Source organism: Phallusia mammillata, chromosome 4, assembly GCF_965637545.1.
Source record: "Phallusia mammillata chromosome 4, kaPhaMamm4.hap1.1, whole genome shotgun sequence".
Taxonomy (NCBI): domain Eukaryota; kingdom Metazoa; phylum Chordata; class Ascidiacea; order Phlebobranchia; family Ascidiidae; genus Phallusia; species Phallusia mammillata.
The window spans coordinates 28,175,396-28,201,185 of NC_137255.1; the positions used below are offsets into that span (position 1 = coordinate 28,175,396).

General features: G+C 38.6%; 2 protein-coding genes across 2 annotated transcripts in view; one reads left to right on the top strand and one right to left on the bottom strand.

Annotated features, from left to right (window-relative positions):
- LOC145225198 (F-box DNA helicase 1-like) overlaps positions 1–25,790 on the bottom strand; it is a 30,868-nt gene that overhangs the window by 3,632 nt on the left and 1,446 nt on the right. Inside the window, exons 4-16 of the mRNA XM_080091881.1 lie at positions 25,320–25,445; positions 24,998–25,149; positions 24,115–24,253; positions 23,774–23,961; positions 23,195–23,260; positions 22,950–23,132; positions 22,782–22,880; positions 22,179–22,404; positions 21,728–21,806; positions 20,049–20,278; positions 19,227–19,371; positions 18,477–18,679; positions 16,465–16,626 (exon numbers count right to left, since the gene is read on the bottom strand). Coding sequence (XP_079948007.1) covers positions 16,465–16,626; positions 18,477–18,679; positions 19,227–19,371; positions 20,049–20,278; positions 21,728–21,806; positions 22,179–22,404; positions 22,782–22,880; positions 22,950–23,132; positions 23,195–23,260; positions 23,774–23,961; positions 24,115–24,253; positions 24,998–25,149; positions 25,320–25,445 — 1,998 coding nt within the window. The remainder of the gene's footprint in view (positions 1–16,464; positions 16,627–18,476; positions 18,680–19,226; positions 19,372–20,048; positions 20,279–21,727; positions 21,807–22,178; positions 22,405–22,781; positions 22,881–22,949; positions 23,133–23,194; positions 23,261–23,773; positions 23,962–24,114; positions 24,254–24,997; positions 25,150–25,319; positions 25,446–25,790) is intronic.
- On the top strand, positions 6,931–15,917 carry LOC145225202 (NADP-specific glutamate dehydrogenase-like). Its single transcript, XM_080091892.1, has 10 exons — positions 6,931–7,081; positions 9,098–9,226; positions 9,686–9,757; positions 10,307–10,501; positions 11,330–11,483; positions 12,580–12,755; positions 12,964–13,061; positions 13,658–13,859; positions 14,548–14,707; positions 15,266–15,917. Exons 1-10 carry the CDS (start codon positions 7,013–7,015, stop codon positions 15,355–15,357), a joined length of 1,347 nt encoding a protein of 448 aa, XP_079948018.1. The 5' UTR covers positions 6,931–7,012; the 3' UTR covers positions 15,358–15,917.

Here is a 25,790-nt window from a genome sequence, read left to right on the forward strand (position 1 = left end):
CAAGTTACCAATGTACATTAAAATTTCACTACAGGAAGCAATATGCAGTTAATACAACGCAATCAGAGAACCCAAGTTGCTTGCATCTGTTGTACAGCATCTTGAGCAGCAAATTTTGTTGAACAGTCTGTCTGTTTTCAGTCTAATGTTTGTTCAAGTGAGTTAGAATTGTAATGCCAGCGAATATGTAATGTGTTGAAAATACTGATATCGGATAGTGCAAAACCGGATTAGTTTAAACAAAATTAAGGCTTTTAACAAGGTTGAATGAAGGCAAAGGCAAGTTAAACTTATAGCAGACTTTACTTTTCCATGCCGTAACAAACACCTGCTAGTGACGTAACAAGCCCATCTATTCCATCACAAACAATCGATGCCACCGATGTGCTTTTCTTCATAAATAGTGCATGACTGCACAAAAATCAAAAAGTTAAAAACACTTTTCATTATGCGGGCTTCGACTGGTTAGAAATATCGCTGTATTGTCCAAACTTACCATAAAAGAAGTTTAATGGGAGACAAAACAAACGCTGGGTTTCGAGTACACAAAGTTTATCGCGGGTTTGGGCACTACTCAGTTACGGCGTTGCTGTAGTCATCCGGGTAGGTGTCACGTACGACGGTCTGCAGCCTAATGCTACGTCCTGCAAAAGCCCTTTGCTTCCCAGGGAAAGTTTGAGTTCAAAAGAAGGGCAAACAAAGCGCGCAAATTATTCCAGGAATTGTGGGTATTTTGGGCAGTTTAAGAAACGGTGGAATTTCGAGACTTCAGTACTACTGTAAAGTGGTTCTGTTTGAAATTACGCCGTGAGAAGAAATTTACAGGTTTAAATGCAGATATGGAAAGAGGAACTTGCCACATACTTTTCAGCGTCGCAGCAAACAGAGGTCTCGTTTTGCAGCGTTATGGTTATTCTTACGCGGAAACGTGATACCCAATGAAGCGGCGTTGCAAAGAGAGAGAAAGGTCGAACGAGACAAAAACAGAGACAATTGTGACGTCACACACAGTGAGAGCGCGTGCACTTATCGAAACTGATCAGCTGTAGAGCACGCCCACCGGCTCGACCAATCACAGATGCACTGAGCCAAAAAGCAAAAGGTCATCGCCGATATCGTAAACAATTGTGTATCTTTCCAACGCGAAATTTTTCAGGAAACAGACAGAACATGTACAGGAAAGAGATTGAAAATTTTCGAATGATCAACAATACTGACTGAGCGCAGGACTGCACAAAGGGTGTAGGGGTGAGGTTCTTAGATAAGGTTGGGGTAAAGAGGGTTCGCGTCGCTCGAACGAGTCTATGTCGCTCCCAGCAATTTTGAAGGGCGAGTGAAGGTCGTAGGGTCACTGGAGCGTGTCGCGCAACTGCTTTCAACCCCACTTTGTGTTCTGCTCCCATCAGAGACACTGTTCAGCAAAAGTGCTAGGCAATTTCAGCATTAGGACAATTGTAGAAAATGGCTGGGTTACTTGTTACTGGACGATGCCTGCGGTCCGTCGTGGGTCAACTGGTCATTGCCCGACCTGCTTTGTGGCCTATGATGAAAAGTGACAACCACAATCGGAGTTTTATGATGAAAAGGTAAACTGCTTTTTTGCTTGTTTGTTTTTCTCGAAAAGATACCTTGCTTTGCGTAGCCCAGGGCAAATAAGATAAAATCTTGCTGTATAACATAGGTTACCGTGAAATGCACATGGACCTGATAGGCTAAGTTGAAAAGACTTATATATTTTCAAACTTAAAAGAAAAATTTTTCAAACTTAAAACATACAACGTTTATACCACATGCAATTTTTCACAACTAAACTCTAAACTCCGAATTCTAACATTTTCACGCGCTTGCTGAATTATTACACAAATCATATTTGCAGTGAGTGTTTGCTAGAATCACTTATACCATGTTTTAAGTGCGCTTTAGAACGGGCCGTGGCAATAACGACACTCATCAAAACACACGCGTCAGCAAATTGTCTGCGACAGTTTCCTTAGTCGGCAAAATTTATGTCTCTTGATGTTTTATAAAAGGCTGTGGGTATTACGTGTACAGCAAATGTATTGTAATGTGTGTCTTAGTGTAACAAAATTTCGAGTGGAATTTAATGGAGTTTCCTGCAACGCTCAAATTTGCCATGTCATCATGGTTTTACGAAGGCAATTTCATTTTAAAGATTCGCTTTACAAGCTTTAAGCAGTTGAAAAGCAATTTTAAACTCATCCTTTTGTCATCTTCCGAATTCTGTTTAATGCCTTAAAACCAATTAAAACAGGCATTTAAGCCTCGATAAGAAATGGTTCAAATTCCGATGTTATATTCATTGCGCATCTGTTTTAACATTTTAAAAGTTTGGAGCAAATCTATTTTGATTTAGGCCATGTTTATTGTACAAATTAGTTGACCTAATTATCAAATGTAATTTAAAAACCAACAAAGCATGCAACCAGCAGCAAAATGACGCAGACCCAGTCACGTCAATTTCTCAGAAGTGCATGTGGTGCTGATGATGAATGAAAATGTCAATAAAATTTCACTACGCTGCTGACAAATGCCACGAACATTCCTCTACCCTTCCATCACAATAGGCTAAACGAGCGTGAATAGACACACGAGTTCATTGATCATGCAATCATATGACGGTTGTTTTATTTCGACAACATTTGCTTACTTTAAACATATCACAAACACAATTTTCATTTATCACTTACATTTTAGAGTAAATCATGTTATATGTTTAACCCACAGGTTTTGCAACCGTTATTTCTTTTATTTACTTCTTTTCACATTCCGACGTTAAAATTTACTTTGAATTGGTGGTAATTTACCCAAACGTTTTTAGCACCCCTTTTTCACATAACCAACAAAACTTTGCCAACTCGTGGTTCATGATGACTTTTAGGGTGGTCCACAGGACGTCCACCAAGTTTGTTAATAAACTAGAGATTATCGCATCTTGCATTGAAAGAGTCTCGAAATGTTAGCCGTTAATAATTGTATCTCACTTCTTGAAAAACGGTTTTAATGAATTATGTTTCAAGTCCAAATAGTAGTTTTGTATGTGTTTTGTATCTTGCTCAAAAATAAAATGGTCCACGATATTATTTTTACTTGCGCGGTAGTCCATGGCCCGAAACGAGTTGAGAACCACTGCCCTAGTATATCCTTAAGCAAGTCGGATTCTCCCCCGAACCGGCGGAGTTCTTGTAAATTGCATGGCAGCAGAGGTTTAACATTCCGTCACCTTAAGCCGCCACTAATTCACCAATGCCAGCCAGGCCACCACAATACCCTGGGGTTATTATGTATCCGTCACGGCTGGGTAAAGACGCATCCAACCGCGACGAAACTGACTCGCGTTTTGTTTATCTTGGCCAGGAAAGAACTTTGGGATGAGTTTGGAGAGATTTTGTCACGAAAATTTGCATATTAGCTCTGTTTGTCAAGAGCAACGCAGAATGACAGCAGCTTAACCAGGCAATAAAACGTAATGACTGTTTGGTTCTAAAAAACTAATGTTTGCAAAGAGCCGAGGCACACAATTTTTTATTAGGTATAGGCTACAATGAGAACAAAAAACACATTAAACATAGTAAAATATATGCTTTGTTTTACCATGCTTTTTGTTTTTGTTCAAAAAGTAGTATATTGTAAAGGATACTATAAAGGTTATTTTTCGTTTTTTTGCCGATTCATAGCGCGTTGTACAAATTCTTCCATGTTTCGTAGGTGCAGAATATTTGCGAACACACGACTTGATAAATGTTTTTTTAGCATTTTTAGCACAGTCTTTAGCAAGCTTGAAAAACAGTTTATTTCAGAACAGTTGAGATTTACAACAATGGCGTCTCGTTAATACCTGGCAGCAATATATACTAAATCCATTCATTGTCCTGAAGACAGAGACAGATCACAAAACCGTGAAATAAAACATCACAAGGACCCCAAAAAGCATTTAGAACATTCTTTCTGTTAGGGTTGCTCTACGGTTTCAGTTCGTTATGTTAAATTTAGTCTCTAACCCTATCCCAGTCTGTTGATTTAAAAAACTGCGCTCTTTATGCCCTCTATCGATATTTAGCAAACCCTTTTACTGTGAGTTCTTGTGTTAGCACTTCTACCACAGTGGTTCTGTCGAGGCAGTCTGAACCGATGAAAAAAACCCACAATGTTTACCGTTAGGTGGCACAAGAGCGCAAAAATAGAGTTCAGTTACATAAACATAAGGTCGTTAGCCAAGAACCAACCAGTCACAATTTGGGTCCTTCTTATTCGTCTTATTCAAAATTATTGTTTGGGTTTGTAGTACAAACAAACTTTGTACACTCAAATTCATGAAATTAGCAGAGCTCTAAAAGAAATCACAAAATTCCGTGATTAGAAACATGAACACAAGCAATCACCGTGACTTGGTGGTAATCACTTAAAGCCGAGAACCAGCTGGTGTCACGTCACGAACTGACGAGCGGAGGCTTGACCTAAAGTAACCCCGCGGACAGACCAAATCACCAGCAGTGCAGGGCTCGAAATTAGTCTGGACATTAGGGATTTCACACTCAAATACAGAAGGGCGGCATCCTGCTTTGCCGGAAAAAGAATGACACTCAAACATTACTGAACCTAACTGCATATTTTGTGGCGCTGTGCATTCAAAATCTGCATATGAAACCATTTTAAGATAAATGAATTCTAATGACTATTGCAAGTCAAAACAACAAGAATTAAGATGCGCAGTATCTAGGCCCATTGTACCTAATTATTACACCTCCTGAAAGCAATTACCACAAATAAACCACACAGACGAACAGGACAACATTTAGAACCCCAACCACCATTGTGGCCGTTTGTCTTGCGAAAACAAATTCGCGCCGATCGTTATTGCGACGTCACAGTGGCCTTTGTTTGCGTCGCTGGCTGTTGGAGCCGGAATGAAATGGGACTGAATCAAGAAAAACTGCTGCGTGCTGGTGATTGGCAGAGATCGGCTCGGTATAAAGGGGCGGTTACTGATCAGCTCAATCAATTGCTTTTGCTCTGCTAGCTACCTTCCGTACCACCCACAGGCCATTCGATAAAGCCTTATGGTTTATATGTGTTCTACACTGATGAAGTGTTAAAGCTAGGTTCTGTTTAAAAAATACACAGGGCGATATGGTGTTCCGAGGAGTGGTTATGTTATTACCTTTTTTATATTTAGTAGAGTTGCAGACCATTGTGTAAAGTGTTAAGTGGGTATTGTTTTCTAGGATTCTTTGCATTGACTGTAAATACTTAAGTGCTATTAGTTTAGGTCTTATGGGTGACAAGTAACATTGCATGCAAAGTGGCTTTGTAAGTCCTATTTCGAAGAATTTTACTCGAAAGAACTAAGTTACTGTTGTATTTGAATCGAGCATTGAATTAGATCTATTAATCTGAAGCAGAACTGCCAAAGGGCTTGCATAAAGTAAATGCATTCCATTGCAGAGGCTTCAATAATTTTCTGTAGAGCTAGTTTAAAGTCGGTGTCTGGTATTCCCAATAGGCCTTGTTATTTGCCAGCACCAAAACGCAACAGCAATTTGATCTTTTACAGTCAAAGAGGGGGTGTACTGTGTCAGGTTGTTTAAATGTATATTGGTTCAAAATACTTCAGTAGAACCGTCGGAAATCGTTGGGCGTTGAGTTGACGCCTGGTGCGAACGGATACTACGCAAATGCGCACAGCAAGAGAGAGAGAGAGAGAGAGAGGTAAAAATACAATGAGAAAGAGGGGCGATGTTTTTTTGAACGGGGTGAGATGGCAGTTGCCTTGGCTAGCATGTAGTTTTCACAAACGCATATAAAGCTGTACCTGTACTGTCTTTAACTCTGGCAAAGCTCAGATGCTGCAAGAAATATTACTTCTACAAATGAGTCTGTACTGACCAGTTTCAATGCAGCCTGCAAACGTTTTTTTAAGCAAAGAATTGTCAAAGATTTTACCCTTAATAAAGCGATAGATTGATTTGCAAAAATCGAAGCAGTACAGTTGCTCAATTAGGTTGGAAATAGGTGTGCAACGTTGAGACATCATAAAGCTCGAAAAAGTAGAGTGTACGAATGGTGGACAGATGGTAAACGCTTACCAACTGTAGTTTACAAGGCTCTCGCTTACCTACTACACAACTTACTTCATTGGACGCAAATAGCAGATATACAATCGTATGTCAGACATGTATACCTGGTTAGTGGAATTCAATTCAAACACGAGGCTTGCAGTCAGTTAACGGCGTGAGAAGGTTGTGCCAAAAGCGAAACAAGCGCATGGTGCTTGAAAAGGCTACGAGGCGTGACTGGGAGGTAGCCGAGCTGTGGGAACAAAACACACAATGGACAAAGTGCTGCTGCTGCGTTTTTTCTCTACACGCCGTTTAGCAGCTTTATGTACAACACAGCAGCCGACGTAGCCACTATGTTGTTGCGCTCGGTTTAAGAGACCACGGATTGTTGCACTCACTGGCATAAGCGTTGTGTCATGGTTTGCAGCACAGGCAGGAACGGTGGTTTCAGAGCCATCTTACAACTCTTCAGAGAGTAACAGCACACGCGCAAAATGGTTGTTTTCACGTATCTGGGTGGACTTGAAGCGCCTAATGGTTTAATCCAGCGATTCAAGACGTGGGTAACATAAACAGTGAGAGACAGGGTGTCCAAACTTATGTCTTTAGGTGAACAGTTGCATTTAAATATGATTTAGAAGGTTACACGATTATATAACTATTTAACACCTTTGTCACGGAATTCGTACAAAGGTTGTTAATTTTACTTCAGAATTTCATGTCGATTACAATTTATTTACTTCTGTTTGTAATTGTGGACAAGCGGTACGATTTTTTTCATGAACGCCCAAAGTTTATGAGCGCAAAAGCAAAGATGTACTTCTGCATGTAGTTATCACCATTTGAAGGTCTAACGTTATTTTCACGCCTTCTAGCAGGTTTAGATAATTGATTTTTGTTGCTTAAGACATTCCAGCGTCGGACAGATCAACCTAATGGCTACTCTTGAAGAAATCCAATGCAAAGTCCGAAGCCGGGACCCGAATCAAGATGAATTTCTCCAGGTTAGTAAAGAAGGGCAACAACCATCTTAAACGGCACTTTTGAACGCTAAATTTTGGAAAATATCACAATGACAAAAAAGTCGTAACTACAAAAAAATTTAAGCTCAGCAAAACTGTTAAAACGGAACTTTGTAAATTTGAAAAACAATTATGTGCTGTGTGGTGGTCACGAAACTATTTTACATAGGACCCGATAAAAGTCTGTCACATTTCAAAACAGTGATTTTACTGACGGAAAAACCCTGTTTTGCCCCTAGGCCAAACGTGTCGGGCATTTAAAAACAAACACAGCAAAATAAGGCCAAAGTTCTAATTGATAAAAAAAACTTGAAAATTGGTTAACCTCGCATTTTTTACACTTTGAGAGTTTCACAGCATGGTGTTGTTTGACCGCATCGGTCACACCAGACAATTTAAACTTAGTACTTTGGCGAATTTTCACATTTTATCGATAGCCAACTCAATGCAAAGGTGCAGATTCTAACTCCGAATAAATTGTTACAATTATTTGGCATATGTACCGTATCAAAATCGCAAATGGGTATCGTTTTGAACTTTTTGCCAACATGCAAGTTGTTAAGCAAAAACTCAATGCTTAAATATTTTTCTACACCTATAGTGTTGCAATATCAAACAGCACCTATGTGCAATTTTGGGTTGACTTGGTCAAATGCGTTCGCAGCATGTCTCAACACACCAAATGTCTAATACGACACGTGTAAACCTGTCAATATATTTCACATTACACGTTCACAGTCAGCTCTTATCACTGCGCTTGCACGCACCACGTGCGGCAAAATCACGCGCCTTGCACGCACAAAGCTCGTGTCAAATACACTTGAAGAACCTGGTTTATTTGCCGTAGTTTTCCACAGCGAGATAACTGTGATCTAATAGCTTGATGTAGTTGTTAAGTTATGTCAAGTAAATGGCATATTTTTCGTCGTATAGTTAAGTACAACGAATTATTATTCACTAACGATACAGAAACGAAAATATTGGGTAAATACAGGAATGTAAAAAAAGGAAAGTTTAAACGGAAAAACAAAAACTGAGATTAAAGCAAAGTCCCCGGATTTTGTAATATTTCTTGGGAAATACACCATCTCTTTAAGAACACTGCGGACCAATTTGAGCATCATTGAATAAGTGGCCACACACTAGTGTTACTCCTATTCAACTAAATAACACGCTTTTTCAGGCGTTGATTATTGTGTAATGAAAGTGAACAAGCATAACCAACCGCCCTTCAACATTGGCTGTGATAATAATCTAGTAACAAAAAACATTTTTGAAAAACAAACGGCTCTTTACCAGAATCACAAACTCTTCTGTGTCGCATCACCTTAGTTTCGACACTGACCAATCACAGCACAAAACGTCACGATTTTGTGTACGTGTCGGCATCTCAGTTAATGTTCAACTATCAGATGCCACCGGCAAATTTAACAACTCTCAAGTATGTGTAACACACCTGGGTGCAAAGGTCATCCAAGTTCTGCTGTGTTAGGAAATATTCGAAGGACCTTAGCTCAGCGATTTTTAGTATTGGTAAGGCGACCTTCAAAATGAAAGAAATCAAATTCCGTGAAAACCTTGATAAGACCATTTACAATATCAGCTTGTGTATTAAAACCGTGTACGATGTCTACCAGGTGTTATACCAGCCACTGTAATCTAAACTAAAAAAGTTATAAAACTATTTTCACTTCGATTCGCCATCCGGAATATTAAAGCGCTCCCTTTCATAATCCACTGAATGTTGGCAAATTGTAAACCAAAATCAAGTTTTTCGACAAAACAAAACATTGCTACAAACTTTATACTACTCAAAAGTTCTAGCAGCGTTTTTGTTAGATTAAAGGTTTCATAAAGACAATAAAAACAAAACTATCCGTATAATCGTTTTGTGCTACTCAATCGTATATGCTTTGAGTTTATTTCACTATTGCTCGAAACACACGAAACGCAGGACTACATAATAATGGATGACACGATTTTTTTGTATCTTTGCAGGCGGTGGACGAAGTACTGACGTCACTTAAGCCCTTGTTTGAAAGATACCCGAAATATCTGTCTGTGTTGTCAGCTGTGTGTGAACCAGAACGGGTTGTACAATTCCGCGTTCCCTGGCAAGACGACAAGGTAAGCAACCAATAATGGCCACAACGTAGTCTTGTTACGTATAGGGGCATCAAAGTTGTGAATAAATTTAAAGTTGGGGTCTAAAGTATAAGCCCTAAACACGGTGCCATACCCGAATCGTATGGTAGTAAAGACCCAAAAGGTGAATTAACCAAGTTTTTCTATACAAATGTGTTCCAGTGTGAGGTCAGGTCCATATCAAGCCTGTTTTATTCATATTAAGCCCGAACCCGACCCCAAAAGCCCGCTCTGACTTACAAATTGCTAAGTTACAACATACAGGTCTCCCCTTTAGTTGTCTTGGGAACATAATTACAAACATGGTCTGAAGCTCTGTAGTAAGATTTTGTGAGGCTGTTGGACCTTTCTGTCCATAAAGGGTTTGCATATAAACCATCCAGTTTTTTTGCACAAAATAGGTCTTGCAACAGGGGCTAAGTGCGGTTTTTTTATTTTCAGGGCGAAATGCAAATCAACCGAGGTTTCCGCGTCCAGTTCAACCAAGCAATCGGACCCTACAAAGGTGGACTGGTGAGTACACGCCCCTTTTGTGACACGCCCCCACGTGACACCGGTAATTGACCAATCATAACTCTTTGCTGATGTTTGGACATTGACACGCCCTAAAAGAAACGCCAGTCAGCAGTTCTTTACTGTTTACGTGGCGTGACTTGCACAAACATGTTCCGGTGCCGAATAAATTGCTTCAGTAATGATTAACTTGATAATAGGGCACCAAAGTTCGTTAAGAGTTTGCGTGCTAAGAGGCCTGTCACCATGAGATGTATTTTTGTAACTACTGTCACGTTGACAAAATGAATTTAAGATAAAAACATTTTATCAATTTTAAACGATGAGTTAAACTAGTTCAGGGATGCAGAACCTTTTAGCTATAGCAGGTCGTGTCAAATGTTCTTCTCCTACCAACGGCCACATGAGCCCAAACACATACTGCGGCAGTTAGACGAATGCATCTATTTGGCTTGTGATAAGAAAAACCTGTATCTTTTGTACGTTTAAAATTAATGTGTAATGTATGTAACGAACGACAAACACAGATTTTGGTTATTTTCGTTACAGCGTTTTCATCCCACCGTTAACCTGTCCATCATAAAGTTCTTGGGATTCGAACAAATTTTCAAGAACGCCCTGACTACTTTACCGATGGGAGGCGGCAAAGGTGGTTCCGATTTCGATCCAAAAGGCAAAACCGACAGCGAAGTTTTGCGATTCTGCCAGAGTTTTATGACTGAACTGTACAAGCACATCGGACCAGTAAGTATATGAGACTGTAAATTTCAGTATTTTTTGCCTTTTTTAGGGAATTCGGCTAAAGTTCAGGCTGCAAACAATGACATAAAGTGGTTGCCGTGTTTACGATTATTGTTACAATTGGTGGTGGTTGAAAATTAAGTAATTTGGGGGATATGTTCGAAATTAATGCGCAACTAGATAAGAGCTGGAAGTAAAAAATGCAAAAGTATCAGTTTTACTCATTAAACCAGAAATTTAACAACAAAGCAAAAAAGATTCAATACAGTAAAAGTTTATAGAGCTCTTCTGGCAAATGTATTTTTATTCCGCGTTATTAGAGGCCCAATCATTCGTTATCGCGCGGTGTTTTCGTTGCGTTGTGACGTGCTTGCGTTTTATTCTTTTTTTCCTTTGTTTATCGTGCACTGTACTAGTCGCTGTACGCTGTACTGTACTTGCCAGAAGAGCTCTATAAACTTGATACTATGCCTGACAGCAATAGCTTATTTATACAGTAAAAGTGTCAAACAATTTTCAAACCCTATTTAAACAGCCCATGCATAACAACCATTTTCTTGAAAATCCTTACCCAAAAATTTTGGGACCATCTTAGAGCCTGATAAATGGTAAACCATACCAAAACACCATAATGTCAACCATACCACTGGTAACTAAGTCATGCGTATTGACACTAACTGTAAAAAACCGCCCTATAGAAAACTAACATTTGAAACTTCAATTGGCAGAAATATAAAAAACGGACCAACATAAAAAAAACGAACCAGAACCATCTATGCATAAACATACGAACCAAACTTCAACCATTTAACAACCACATTTCTTTACCAGGACACCGATGTTCCCGCAGGAGATATTGGAGTCGGAGGACGGGAAATCGGGTTCATGTTCGGACAATACAAACGCATCACTAACTGCCACCAGGGGGTGCTCACGGGCAAGGGGTGGGGCTGGGGCGGATCCCTTATCCGACCAGAAGCCACTGGTGAGTCACAGTGATGTAACAATGGTGTTGTTTTCTGCTGGTTTTTGTGGTTATTCACCCTCAATATGCTTTGAAAGCCTAAAGCGGGCCTTTGAGCGAGCTGCGTGCGGTAAAGCGTAACGACCTCACATAAAACTGCTCAAAAAAAAACTACTTGGGTTCATTTTTTATAATTGGGCTACGTTTAAAACACGATTTTTGCGAGTTTTTTTGCACAAAGCTAGGTAAAACACGCACGTTAGAAAATGTAGGTTCAATGTAACTATTTCTAAGAAAAGGTTTGAAAACAGTCAGCTGTTCAGCAACAAGGCATATGGTTACTGTATGAAACAACAATAGTAAATTTGACAAAAAGTAAACAAACTGGTTTCACCCTTAGACCGGATAAACAGTTCAAGCGAATGCCCTCAAAAATGCTTAAAGAAACTGGCGTTTTACACAAGTCACTGTACAAATGTCTTTCGATTTTCGCATCCTCTTTGTGCTGTTAATTCGGGAGATAACCAGGATATGACATGAATTATTTAGTGCGTTTTGCCTTAGACGGAGCGAAATCGATATGTATAGAGTTAACAGTACGATGAAAATTTGCTGTATCTAGGGCTAGACCTAATGATCGCTCGTTGGGGGTAAACTGTTGTAATAAATTCAGGTCATACTACAAATTGTAATTTGTTCGAAGTTGCAACAATTTTGTAACAAAATTTAAGACGTTTTGCGAATCTCAAGGTGAAGCGTTCGAATCCCGCCGCTGCCAATTTTTGGATTTTATTTAAATCTTAATTTGATTAAGTTTAACTCACCGTGAAATGTTAAAAATGTGGAAACGAATTTGTAATGACAACTTTAGTTGACAAATACTATAACACAGTCCAATTAAACGGCGCCAAAACCTAACCAAGGCCGTCCTTGCATATCCATACAAACCAACGTTTCAACCATCTAACCACCAGTTTTGGTTATGGTAATGTGGTAGTTAAGAAGTTACCATAAGGACAACTACCAAAAGTCAAGAAGCACTGTTATAGACCAACATGACATATACAATACTCCTTCATGGTCGAGGCTACTACAACCTAAAACCTTGCGATTTCAGGTTACGGACTCGTGTACGCTTTGGACTTCGCACTGAAGGATGGTGGTGACAGTATGAAGGGAAAGAAAATCACGTTGTCAGGATCAGGAAATGTTGCCCAGTTTGCGGCAGAAAAGTGCCTGGAACTCGGCGCAACCGTGCTCACTTTCAGCGACTCGGCTGGAACAATTTACGAGGTAAGTTTTTTTATTAGGAATTTTTTAATCATGTTTGTCGGAATTTTGCCCCACAGCTGTTACATGAAACCATAAGTCCAAAGTGAAAGGATTTTTCCCCAATCCAACATGACCTACTTCAGTTAAACAAAGCTTAACACACCAAAAAGGATCTCCTCTGATCGACACATAAGTCTTACAAAATCTGAAACAAATCTCTTTTTTGTAGCCGAATGGCTTCGACGCCGACAAAGTGAAGAAGCTTGTGGCCATCAAAGATCGCCGAGGCAGGTGCAAGGAATTCCTGGAACAATCCAGCACTGCACAGTAAGTTCAGATAAATCTCTAGTGTTTCTGGCGGGACTTTTACAGGCAAAGAGCTTGATGGCTGGTTGATCCACTTTCACCATTTGCAATCGCAAAATTCGATTTAATGCACGTTAAACGTAAATACAAATTTATCACATTTTTGGCTGCCTTTAGGCATGCACATGCTTGTGTTAAACTCATGCATACACATGCTTGTGTTAACAACAAACTGGACCAATAGCGCCATCTTGTGCATAAAACTGTAAACCTTTTTGTCCACTGTAAATGCAAATGTCATTCATGAATGACCCTGTGTGACAGGGTGGTAACCGACAGATTTGTCTTCACTTGTTATATACCCAACATTACTCAGATATCAGCGTCGGTGTAATTTTTATTTCCGAAACAGAAATTCAAATGGAATCGCCGGTTTCCGTCTTATTCAAATAGAATCTGTTTTGTCCACTTTCGCACTTAACCTTTCAATTCCAAATCTAATGCTTTACACACGTAACAGGTTCGCACTAAATCAGCGAATTTGTGCACCAATGTTTCCAATTAAAAACGTTGAAAACATACGTCCATGTGCATAACACGCGATTATTTGTTTGTAGATACTTAGAAGGTAAACGACCATGGGGTGTCAAATGCGACGTCGCTTTGCCATCAGCAACACAGAACGAAATTGAGAAGGCGGACGCCAGCACCTTGGTCGCTAACGGGTGCAAATTTGTGTTCGAGGGAGCCAATATGCCTTCAGACAACGACGCAATTGAAATCTTCAAGGACAACAACGTCTGCTACTTCCCAGCAAAGGTAAGTTATATGAAGAAAATTTTGTATCACACTTTCAAAGACTCACTTAGTTATGTAGACTTTGTGAGCTTTGCAGTATATATTGTATCTAAATGTTACGATAATTTAAGGCCACTGGGGCCAGGCCAATATAACCGACATTACTAAAACCAAGGGCGTGTTGCCTCTGCGACGGATGACAGATCGTTATGTAGCTTTCATTAACAAAATTATCCACAAGTCTGGATTACATACTGTGAAGTTTGATCACCGAAAACTTTGAGAGTTTTTCTTGTTGATTAAAGTTGGGAACCACTGTCATAGGTAATATCGACCTATGTAAAAGCATCAAGCCAATAAATGATAAGATGCAGACAGTACACGCTGTTTCGACCTATAATATCAATCTGCTTATGACAGTTTATGGGTAAACCGGAACACACTAAAGCGTACTAGATCTATTATTACATGTCATCGAAAGTTTTTTTCCGAGCCTTGGAACCTGTTTTTTCAAATAGTGCGGCAACACTGGAACATTATTTTGCACGTTTTTGTTGCCAAAAGTAGTTTTAAACACCACTATCTAATTCCAATTCAATATCAATGAATATTGATTTTTTGATTTTAGCAACAACGTAGTATGTTGGCGCGTGTGGCAACTTAGAAAGGCAGGGAAACACTGACTTAATCATTGTATGTATCCGTACAGGCGGCAAACGCAGGAGGGGTGGCTGTCTCCGGTCTGGAAATGGCACAAAACTCTGGCCGTGTTCACTGGACAAGAAACGAGGTTGATCAGAAACTGAAGGGAATCATGGAAAATATTTACAACACTTGTCGTGACACCGCGGCCGATCTCGGAAAACCAGGTGGGTTTTGCTTTTGTTTTTTTAAGTCAGAAAATCGCGGGTTCGAAAACGACGTTCGCCTTGACCTTTCAGAGCTACGATTTTAAATTTATCTTGATATAACCACTACAATACCGTTTTTTGTTAGACACCATTAAACCATAGCTTTAAAAAAGTTTTTTAACCATACACCATTTTAGCATCACAAATTGCCAAACACATTTTTTGCTGCAAACATGATATTGGCTTTAAGGATTTATTCTACAAGTAGTTAAGAACCATCAAGACTTTTGCCTTCAAAAGGTTTTAAAACGAAACACCATTTCAGTTTACAACACTTGTCGTGGCACTGAAGTAGGGTACAATTCAAACACCATTTCTGCCACAAACTAAACATCATTTAGCTTCAATAAATTTTAGACATATCACAATTTCTTGTTTCTTGTTTAAGTGATAACAAGCCATCGCCATTTCAGTGATCAAAAGATAACAACTACCATTTTAACTCCAACAAACTGACATAGAACAATTGTTTGCTTTTAGATGGTTTTGGAACGCTGCTAAACTGTTATTTTTTAGGTGATTACCAGTTGGGAGCAAATGCCGCCGGTTTCAAGAAGGTCGCCGATGCAATGATTGAACAAGGCCAAGTCTTCACCAACAAGCTGTAAACATGCAAAAACCACTACCGGGGGGGCGTTGCCTAACACGCCCACTTCCAACGGCGGGAAATCCCCACTCGTTGGACTGCGTGTTTTTCATATCAGCCAAAAAATTTTAGTTTATTTTTAGTTGCCTTTTTTGCCGGAACGCTTTTATTAATGGCCTAGAACTTTTTGTTTCGGTTGCGGACTTTATAAATGAGAGAGTTGCCTTTTAGGGAAACCACCACAATGGCCAGGTTTTTAGTAACGGTAACATGTTTTATTACCATGCAATTTTTCGGTCGCAAATTGCTATTTTTTCTCCCAAAAAACTTGCACGTTGTTGACAAACTCGCTAATGCTCGTTTCCTAAAATCTATTTGGAAAACCATTCGTCAGCATTTAGGTAATTCTTGTGTTCGCGACGTTTCACTTTTCGCTTTTCGTAAAAACTGAGGTGATTTTACGTACCATAAACAGTCTCACAACGATTCGTGTTTCAGTGTGTACATAGCTACGAACCCCACATCCATTCTCGGTGTGTGTAATTTTTTAACAATCGCTTAATACAAATCTCTATCATGCCATATCATTGTTTTTGACTGAGACAAGAAAAAAAGGATTATTAAAGATATAAAGCGCCTTACACAAGTAACGTACGAACTGCCTAAAGCCAAAATAAAAAAGAAGAGCAAGCTGCTTTTTTAAAAAAATATACCACAAGCAAGCCTGTATTCAGTGAACACATTTCCCTGTAACAATCACTGTTTTCATCATTAGTGTAAATCATGAAAAACACACACATATGTCAACAACAGACAACACGTGAACTTCAAACTAGTTGGACCATTTCCTATGTTCTACCTTTTTAGTGAAGTTTTCAAGTAAGGAAAAAAATACAACATACTCGTTTTTACTTAACAAACTTGTAAATTTTTACAAAATATAAAACCTGGTTTGAAAAACGCCGGCAAAATAACAAGTCATTTAACTCAAAATGAGTGTTTTGCACAACTTTTTACTAGTTGTGCGAAAAACTTACTAAATATGCAACTTGATGGTTAAAACCAACCACCACCCACCAGCCATCGACCATTAACCAACGACCACCAACCATCAACACCGAGCACCAACCTTAAGCTTTTCGATAGCTTCTGGTAACTTGTCTCCCAGCGATTTTACGATGTCGATTTTAGACAACAGTTCCTGGTCCTCGTTTAATTCCGCTTCGTCGATCAGTTTTCTTAAGTTCTGGAATCTTCTGATGAACCTCGATGAGATGTAAAGTCCGTTTTTCTATGAAAATGGACTAATAGATTTTGTTGCTCTCGAGCGCCAGCTTACTGAAAGCTAATGGAACAATTTCCCACGGTTATATGACGTCGTTTTCACAATTTCGAGCTCATAGTTTGTATCGCTTGGTGAGGGTCAGAGATTTGTCGACTGCCATGGGCGCCTAACCCATATACAGACATAAAACCTTGTCAGGATTCGTCCTGGGGTCGAACCCCGTAAAATACATATATCGCTTGGTAAAGAACATGGCGACGCAAATGTACCGCAAAAACCACCGGGATGAATTTGCTTTGAAATATTGAAATGTTAATGAGCGCAAAAATAAAGATCACAATATGCAAAACAGGGTAAAACGCGCTGCAGCGACACGATATCATAAAGCTTAAGGTGCCTTACAGTAATTGTGCTCCTGTGTATTATGGATATGGAAAACGTACTAGCATTGTGTAAAACGCCGAAAAAGTGGGTTTCGATAATCACATCTCAACACGACAAAAGCAATATAAACACAGGATAACATCAGGCTCAAAAGGTCGGTAGAGCTACTAACACAGGAACTCACAAGACGCCCGGTTTGGGAATTTCCGGTAGGTAGAGCAACGGAGCATTGGCGTTTATGGTGACAATAATACAGCAAGTTGTAACATGCCGACAATTATTCTTGTGAATTCTTGTGTTAGTAGTTTTCCCTAAAAGGTCGGTTGGGTTCTATACAACGGTAGAAAGGCTACAACCAAATTGCAGATGTTATAGCAAACTAGAATGGTGGCTTTCTGATATACTTCCATTTTATATATTCTATACGATATTTACCAATTTAATATACACATCATTTGATCTACACATATGATTGTTTTTGTAAAAAAAAAAAAAAAAAATTGACCTTAAGTAACCCGTGGTCATGCAACGGCCAACCTGACAACGAGCATTTAAAAAACTTTTATCTTGCAAAAAAGTTTATTTTTTCATATTTAGTTTGTTTAACAAAGTTTTGCTTGACATTATACGAAACCGAAGCACGCTTATTAGGTTTAAATCGCGTCATACGGGTGAAACCTTTGCCAAAACTGAAAATGTGAGTGATAACTTAATAAAACGACATAGCATTGCTATGCAAAACAGCTGATTTCTAATCACCGAAACGACGTCTCGTAAAACGTCTGTCCGACGTCAAGCTGAGCCCTCCCGCTCTGCCCTATTATTCGTAAACGTACTCTCTTGGGACTTCTGCCTACAGTGTCTTTCTTGACCAAATGAGCGTTAGACACATTTACGTTTCGGGGGCCTGTGGATGTGTCGCTGGGTCATTCCGGGTCAAACTTCAGGTGGACCAAGTTCAGATTAATATCTAACATATGTCCAAATTTGAATAAATTTAAAGCACTCTTTCTTTACTAAACAAGCGTTACAAACCAGCGTTAAAATTTTTACGTTTCGGGGGCCTGTGGGTGAACCGCTGGGTAATTTGGGGTCAAACTTCTGGTGGACCAAGTTTGGATTAATATCTAACATATGTCCAAATTTCAATAAATTTGAAGCATGCTTTCTTCACTAAACGAGCGTTACAAACCAGCGTCAAAATTTAACGCTTCGGGGGCCTGTGGGTGAACCGCTGGATAAATTGGGGTCAAACTTCAGGTGGACCAAGTTTGAATTAATATCTAACATGTGTCCAAATTTGAATAAATGTGAAGCACTCTTTCTTGACCAAACGATCGTTACAAACCAGCGTTAGACAGAAAAAAGAAAAAAAGAAAAAAGAAAAAAGAAAAAAAGAAAAAAAATACGGACAAAAACAATATGTGTCCCCTTCAGGGAAGGGGACCCATAATTAAAACACTAAAACATACTGATCTTTCGCTGGGGGATTTCGCAAGCACGTAGATGTCGTGAAGAAGATTGAGTCCCAACTTTTCCGCTCCTCCGACTACTGCAACCACTTTTTCCTGCATCCCAGCATTAGCCAGACAACTTAAAGTTTTCTCGATCACTCCTCGATTAGTTCGACACAAGAGGGCGTGCTGGGTACCCGTGGCGTCCCCCGAGACGGTTCCTAAATTTTGTAACAGTTAATAACGTTAGCCAATGTGAAAAAATTCTATGCAAGTTAATGGATTGGGGCAGCCAGTTGCTGCCTCCTACCGAAACCTTTAAACTGTTTTTTTATAGGGTCAAAATTTTGTCTCTCCGAATCCGGTTTAAACCGGTTTGGAGGTTCTGGAGGAGGCAGAAACCGGTTAAAACCAGTTTGAAACTGGAGTATTCCGGTGAAAACCCACCCAAAATCGGATTTTGTTTAATTTTAGATCCCCGAAAATTAAAGAAACGGAATGGCTTTCGCCCTGGTTTAAGCCAACGGTAAGGTTGTTTTTAACTAGATTTAATTGTTATTCCTTTGTCTATGACTGAGTGATTTGATCAATGAAAACGACTCTAAAAACCAAGTCCGACTAAACAGTTTATGATAAGTTGATTTGGTCTTTTAAATACGTTAGTGTGCAGACTCATTAACGTGCAATTAAAAATTATTTGTTTTTGATTCTATTTGAATATTCCAGTGTGAACTCCGTTCCTGCGGAAGTAAAGATGACGTATCTCACCCCAAGGTCCAACTCCCAGCAGCGTTTTGTCTGAGATCGCCGGTAACCTGTTGGAATTATCCCCTGGTGGCAAAAATCCGTTGAACTTGAAAGCTCGTAGAATTAAATCTGCGACCTGGGCAATTTCACCTCCAAACCGAAAGCTCTGACAAAATATACGTATATAAAAAACATTCAAGGGCCGCTGGTTCGAAACCCGCCAACGGTAAGCATCCGAAAAAGATACGTAATCTGTCGATCTACGAGTTTGACGGCTTTGTGATTTGGAAATTGTTTAGAAAGCAAAACACCAAAGTGTATGATGCATATAGTATAGTCATACATGTTTACCACCGCAGTTTAAAGTCCAGTTGTTGTGCCAACCGCATGGTATGAGGTAAGGCTTTCAGTCTGTTACTCCTAACCCCCAACAAACTGGAGTGCTTGATTGCACTAATAATGCCAATCGAGCTGGTGGAAGAAACGTCGGTAAATTTACAAGTTCTTCAATTGAAAGCGAGTGCCTTTGTGCTTTTCATCACCAGTTTTACGAAAAACTTAATGTTTAGGACGAGGTGAAAAAAGTTTGTAAGCACGGTTGTAATAGCTCTAGGTATTTTTTGTGAAACATTGTTTAACATTTGGACAACGTTGTAAAAATCTTTACTAAAACATCAAAAGAATGTTAGGTACACGGACTTAAATAGCAGCTTTACTAAAATCCAAATTGCCTAAGATGTAAAATAAAACGTACTCATTTTATTAAACAGAAGTTTCGACAAAGACAATTGTCATCGTCAGTGTAAATATAATGTACAATGTTACTTCTTCACATCGGTTTACCTGTGTCAAGTAGAAAGAGTGCGATGGCGAGACGTGCAGTAGGGCGTCTCTCGCTCGACGAAAGCCGTATATTTGTTGGTGCGAATCCCCCACAAACACCAGCGCTGTGTGGATGCGTTGACGTTCGAGAATGTCGCGCATGCATTCCGAACAATCCTGAGCCTCGTCCAACATTATGACGTCATAACCGAATATGTCGGGTCGGCTTAGCTGCCATTTCTTCAAGTAACCTGGGTAAAATAGATTTTCGTATCAAAAGTGTTTTAGTGGATTTGAAGTCGAATTATGGAAGTTAGGAAATTCAGGGGAAGTCTGAGGTTAGGGATGACATTAGGGATGCATTCCCAATTGCAAGAAAAAATGCTGTATCGTTCAAAAAACGAACAAAAGGCCGATATCATGACACTATTGTCGTGAATTTACGCAATTTAAACTGACTCTTTGCGTGTACTGTTAGATTATATATACAACACTTCCAAAATCATGATTTATTGCATATACTAATTACAAAAATTATATAGATATGTGTTATAGATGTACATCAAAATTAGTAAAGTTAAGTTATTTTCATGTTTCAACAATAGAAGTGTTTGATCTAGGTCTAAGTTATTCATGTGCGATGTACATTTAAAAACTCTCGCCAATTCTGTACAAAGCTCAAATAACATCACGCACAAGCAAAACACGTCTTCTGCTTTTTGTGTGTGTTGACCTGCAGTAACGTTTTGACCGGGCGGCGCAGGCAATAACCTTTATTGACCTTTTAACGTGTTGTTGCTCGCACCAGGGATCTGCCAGAAAACAAAAGTGCCGCGTGTGACATCCGCTGGCATCTAGTGCAGATCTTTTGTTAGGAACTTAAATCGTTCGATTAAATGCATTATTGCTTTCAGCAGGGGTCCAGGCCCGTTAAGGTCGTTTTGTTTGTCTTGGTCACACTGGAGACAATAACGTTGTGATTGTTGTTCTAGTTTCCAGCTGCCGATTGAAAGCGGTTATTTTCTCATGCATTGCATTTTAAGGGCGTTGTTAAATAAGTCCTGTTTACTCTTTTAAATGCATTCCGGCATTAATAGCCCCTTATAAACAGTTGGTGTTAAATAAAATTGTGCGAATTTGGGGACTTATATTTACTTCTCCGTGGCGTTATATGAGGACTGGTTTAGTCAAACCATTAATAACTTATTTGTTGGATTTTTTGAACCTATGAATAAACTGAGGCTCGACGAGCATACGACTTCAAACCCAGTCGACGATGTATGGTTTCGAAACACAAGTTTTAACCCATTTACCATTCTTTTTTTACAAATTTATCATGATTCTTATGGCTAACAAAAGTAATCTGTTTTAAATCTGTTTTATTTTCGCTACGCAGCTTTTTGCCACTACCAGTAACGAAAGCAAGAAAGAAACAATGATGTGCATATGTCTGTGTAATTATATTTCATCATATCCCGATGCCCTTGCACATTTTCGCTTAGGTGCTCGCAATATATTATTCATTGCTCTGAAGAAGCCCTACCGTTCTGGTGGGCGAAAAGTCAGCAAAAATAAAAGTTCTTGAACAAACTAGTATTTTGTTTAGCACTACACCAGTTAAATGACAATTTTGTTAAAATGTGCTTTATGTCTATAATTAGAAAATGCGCGCTTTTGACAAAATTTTCGCGACTACTTACAATCGTCAGTCATCGGCCAGTTCTTGTCCAGCAGATTACTGGTATGTTTCCAATACTTCTTTGCACGAGACAACGCACTCTGCAATAGAGAAGTAAGTACATAAAAATTAAAGGGTTTTTTGCTTTAACCAAGTGGAATCCGATTGGTTGAACTTAATTAAATATAAAAACTTTTCACAAGACATAAAAACAAAAATTATTCAACGGACTTGCAGTACGACTGGCAGCTCGGCGGCAGACTTATTGTGCGAATAACGCAGTCAGGCGTTTGTCCGAGAAAAAATTAACAAACAAACAAATAAAAAAAATTAAACGATCAACTTGCAGTTCAAATAAATTTTATGGGCATTCGGCCCTTTTTTGCATAACTCCATCTAATACATTTGATTTTTCATTGATCTTATATTAAGATGTCTAATCATGTTCAAACCATAATACAAACAGATCGCACCTTCTTATCATCTTCGTCAACCTCCTTCCAAACCCATTTACCACCGTCCTTAACTTTCCTCTGATTAGGAACGTGACACAATTTCAGCCCGTTCGAATCCGACGCCATGAATTTAACGACGGTTTTCACCACAAGCACCGAGTCGGCCGCCTCAGAATCATCCATGTTAAGTTTTTCACGAATATCACGAGCACGCAATGTACCACGTGACATTTTATAGCGATACCTGCGTCACATATGAGCAGATGAAAACTTAACATCATAAGGTCAGCACTTAATATACAATATTTCAGTTTACAAAATAGTATAAGTTAGTGATTCTTAACTGGTGGGAAAATTAGTATATGCATATGTAGAGGATAAATCATGCAAATCAGGTGTCATCAAAGTATAGCCCATCAACGGAGGAGACTTTTTAATATTCCACACAAATTTACTTGCATAAACTAAATGAGAGGGGGAAATTCGAACATGGTGATTGACAATTGATGGAAGTCCCACCACAAATGCTAAGAACCACTGGTATAAGCCATCAAAGCATAAGTTTTTTGCAGAACAGTTTAAATAAATATGCAAAAAAACAACCACCATATTTAATCTGACCTGTTCATTCCCAATGCTCGATAAGCGAGACTGTGCAAAGTTGCACAATGCACATTTTGATGTTTCGAAAACACCTCTTTTCCAAGATCAACAACAGCCCTAAAACAGCAAAAACTTTGCTGAAATTTTACCGTAAGTTGTTCTGTACATATCGGAAATGTATTTTACTTGCTGAACGATGTGTACAGGAATCGTTTTTGTGGATTAGCATTCACACATGCTATTAATGTGCTTGTCTTCCCAGCTCCAGCGTAAGCCATCACTCGTACCAGTTGACCTGGTTTGAACTCATGACCTACGACCCTTCTCTGCTCATGGGTTAAGTTGAAGTTGCAGGACTCACTTGATTGACTAAATATTAGTCATAAAGTTTAAAGTTAAAATAGTTTTTTAGGTTAACAGTTTATACTGACCATAATGGTAGTGGTGTTGAGGTGTTTTCAAGCAGTGAAATTGTGCAGTAGAGTTTGTAGTGGTATCTACACAAACAAATAAAATAAGTTGGTGTGGACAGGGTTTGGTTAGAAACTTGCATTTCTGTCAAGCAAAAACAACCAGTGACATAAGCCTTTATTCCTTAGTTACCTATTTGTTTAAATAATAATTTTAACCTGAGTAGGTCAACTTATGGTTAAAATCTCCTGAAACATGTAAAAACACTTTGCTTTTACTGATTTTACAGAAGAGCAAATACCATTTAAACATCTCCCAAACAGGAGGCCATCAAATAAAGTAATAAACTTTATTATAAATAAATAATTTTTGGTTTATTCCAAAGTAAAGCCTTGTCAAATTTGAGGTTTTATTGCCTAAATTTAAGTAGCTAGAACCATAAAACCTATCACTAATCTGCCCTGTTATCTTAATTGTTTATGTACTTGTAATAGACAAGTAAATTGGGTTATAAAACAAAGTCAAGCATGATAGAGTCTTAAAATAGTCCAAGATGTTAAAGTAGTTTATTTAACTGTAAAATCATATCAACAACTTACTCTTGACTTATCAGTTGATGTCGGTGTAGCATCCACATTAACAGTGACAACATGTAAAAGAAATCCATCACATGGGGTAAAGGTTTGAAGGAACATAATTTGTTTTTTAAACTTTGCATATGAAACACATTAGGTGAAAGAAGCAAGATTGTGGTGCAAATGACCCAGACATCACAGTCATTCTTCAACTGAAACAAATGAATTTCTTCAAACTACCTTTACACAGAATATGTTTTAATATTAAGGTTTTTATGCTTTATTTCAAACAGCACACCATGACCAAAATGTTGTTACATTCAACATACATTGTTACTAAATAATAGAACTCTCATGTTACTTACATTAAAATCAGAGGTAAATATTCTGTTAGTCACCAAGTCATGGGAAAGTTTGTACAATGGATGTTTTTTCAATGATCCGCAAACTCCCTCCATTAAATTACTATCAAACATCCCTAATGGACATGTTTCTCTTGCAAATCTATAAAACACACAAAACCGGTGGTTCTTAACCGGTGGGAAATTTCCCACTAGTGGGAAATTTAATGGTTTTTGGAGAGAAATTATGTAAATCAGAAGTCACCAAACGCGGGCCCGTGGGTTGAAATTTACCATTGAAAGTTAATTTAATACATTTTTTTCCGCAACAACATGTAAGATTAACTACATCTAGTTTTGCACGGTGCATATAAATCCGAACACTGTTTGTTACGTCACAGACATTACTAAAAGTATCAATGGACTTTGTTATTGTTCGCGAATAAATGCATTTGATCTGTTGATTGTGATGCAATAAATGACCAATGCAAGCACCTGAGATTTTTCAAAATTCCACACGATATTACTTTCTCAAGAAAACACTAATCAAACTAAATAAAATCGCAGTATACCTTTAAGGTCCCTACCAAATCGCTTCACAAAATTATTTCGATTACAGAATCATTTTTTTGTTAATGTTTGGCACAAAACATCATTATAAAAATAACAGAGGGGGATATTTGAACTTGGTGATTTACTTGAGTGGGACACCACACCAAAAAGGTTAAGAACCACTGCACAAAACAATGCCAAACCAGTTATGTCAACCAACACAAAGCACTTTTTGCCCTAATTGAAATGACATACATACACTCTTTTTATTACATTTGACATTGACGGTTTCAGTAAATTTTTTGTTGACTTGAAAAACAACAAATATTTAATTTTATGTTATGTACATGTATACCTGATAATATTTCCAATGCGATATGCCACAAGAGGATCGTTGTCTGTGTTTTCCATCAGCAAATCAGTTGACTTCAGCAAACCCTCAATGTGACTTATTGCCTCTTGATCATTTTCACGAACTTTGTGATAAAACTTTTTCCACAACATAAACTGAACAAATAGCTCTCAGTTAGAAATAAACTCATAATTTTGTTATTATGTTTTCAGTTGACAAACTTGTCACTTTATTTTTGTTTACTTGTAGATAAATGGCAAACTAAGGTTAATCAATATCAAGACCATTTTCTACACTTTTATTTATAATTTGATTATTCAATTACCTTTTCATCCATGATAATATTTTTCCATCGGTGACAAACAAGCGTACAGGACAGCAACATATCTCGGATCGGCAAACATAAGAAAATGTTTTCCAATACATGATCAGGCAATTCACTGGCTTTAAACTGCAACACAATGACAAAATCAGGATACACTAATACTTTTGATCATACACTTTTCTTAGTAGCATACTCCACACCAGGGGTGACAAACATGCAGCCCACTACGGCCTCCAAGAGTGTTTAGTGGGCCGCAAGGTAACTTTTAGAATGTATGTATTTTACTCAGGCGGCATAGCCTGTCAGACCAGTGAGTTAACATGATGCAATCTTCTCTACTAGTGGTATATGCATTGTTTTAATAGGATGATCGAAATCGCACATCTTTAGAATCAGGGAATGCGATTGTTGTGTCACTGTATGCCATTGTTTTCACACAAACAATAAAGCACAGTTGGTTCTTTCACTCTG

Excerpts from the sequence above, each read along its gene's own strand:
- LOC145225202 (XM_080091892.1), top strand. The coding sequence starts at position 7,013 with ATGGCTACTCTTGAAGAAATCCAATGCAAAGTCCGAAGCCGGGACCCG. Across the intron at positions 9,227-9,685 it reads TTCCCTGGCAAGACGACAAG|GGCGAAATGCAAATCAACCG; the intron begins GTAAGCAACCAA and ends TTTTATTTTCAG. Across the intron at positions 14,708-15,265 it reads GGCCGATCTCGGAAAACCAG|GTGATTACCAGTTGGGAGCA; the intron begins GTGGGTTTTGCT and ends GTTATTTTTTAG.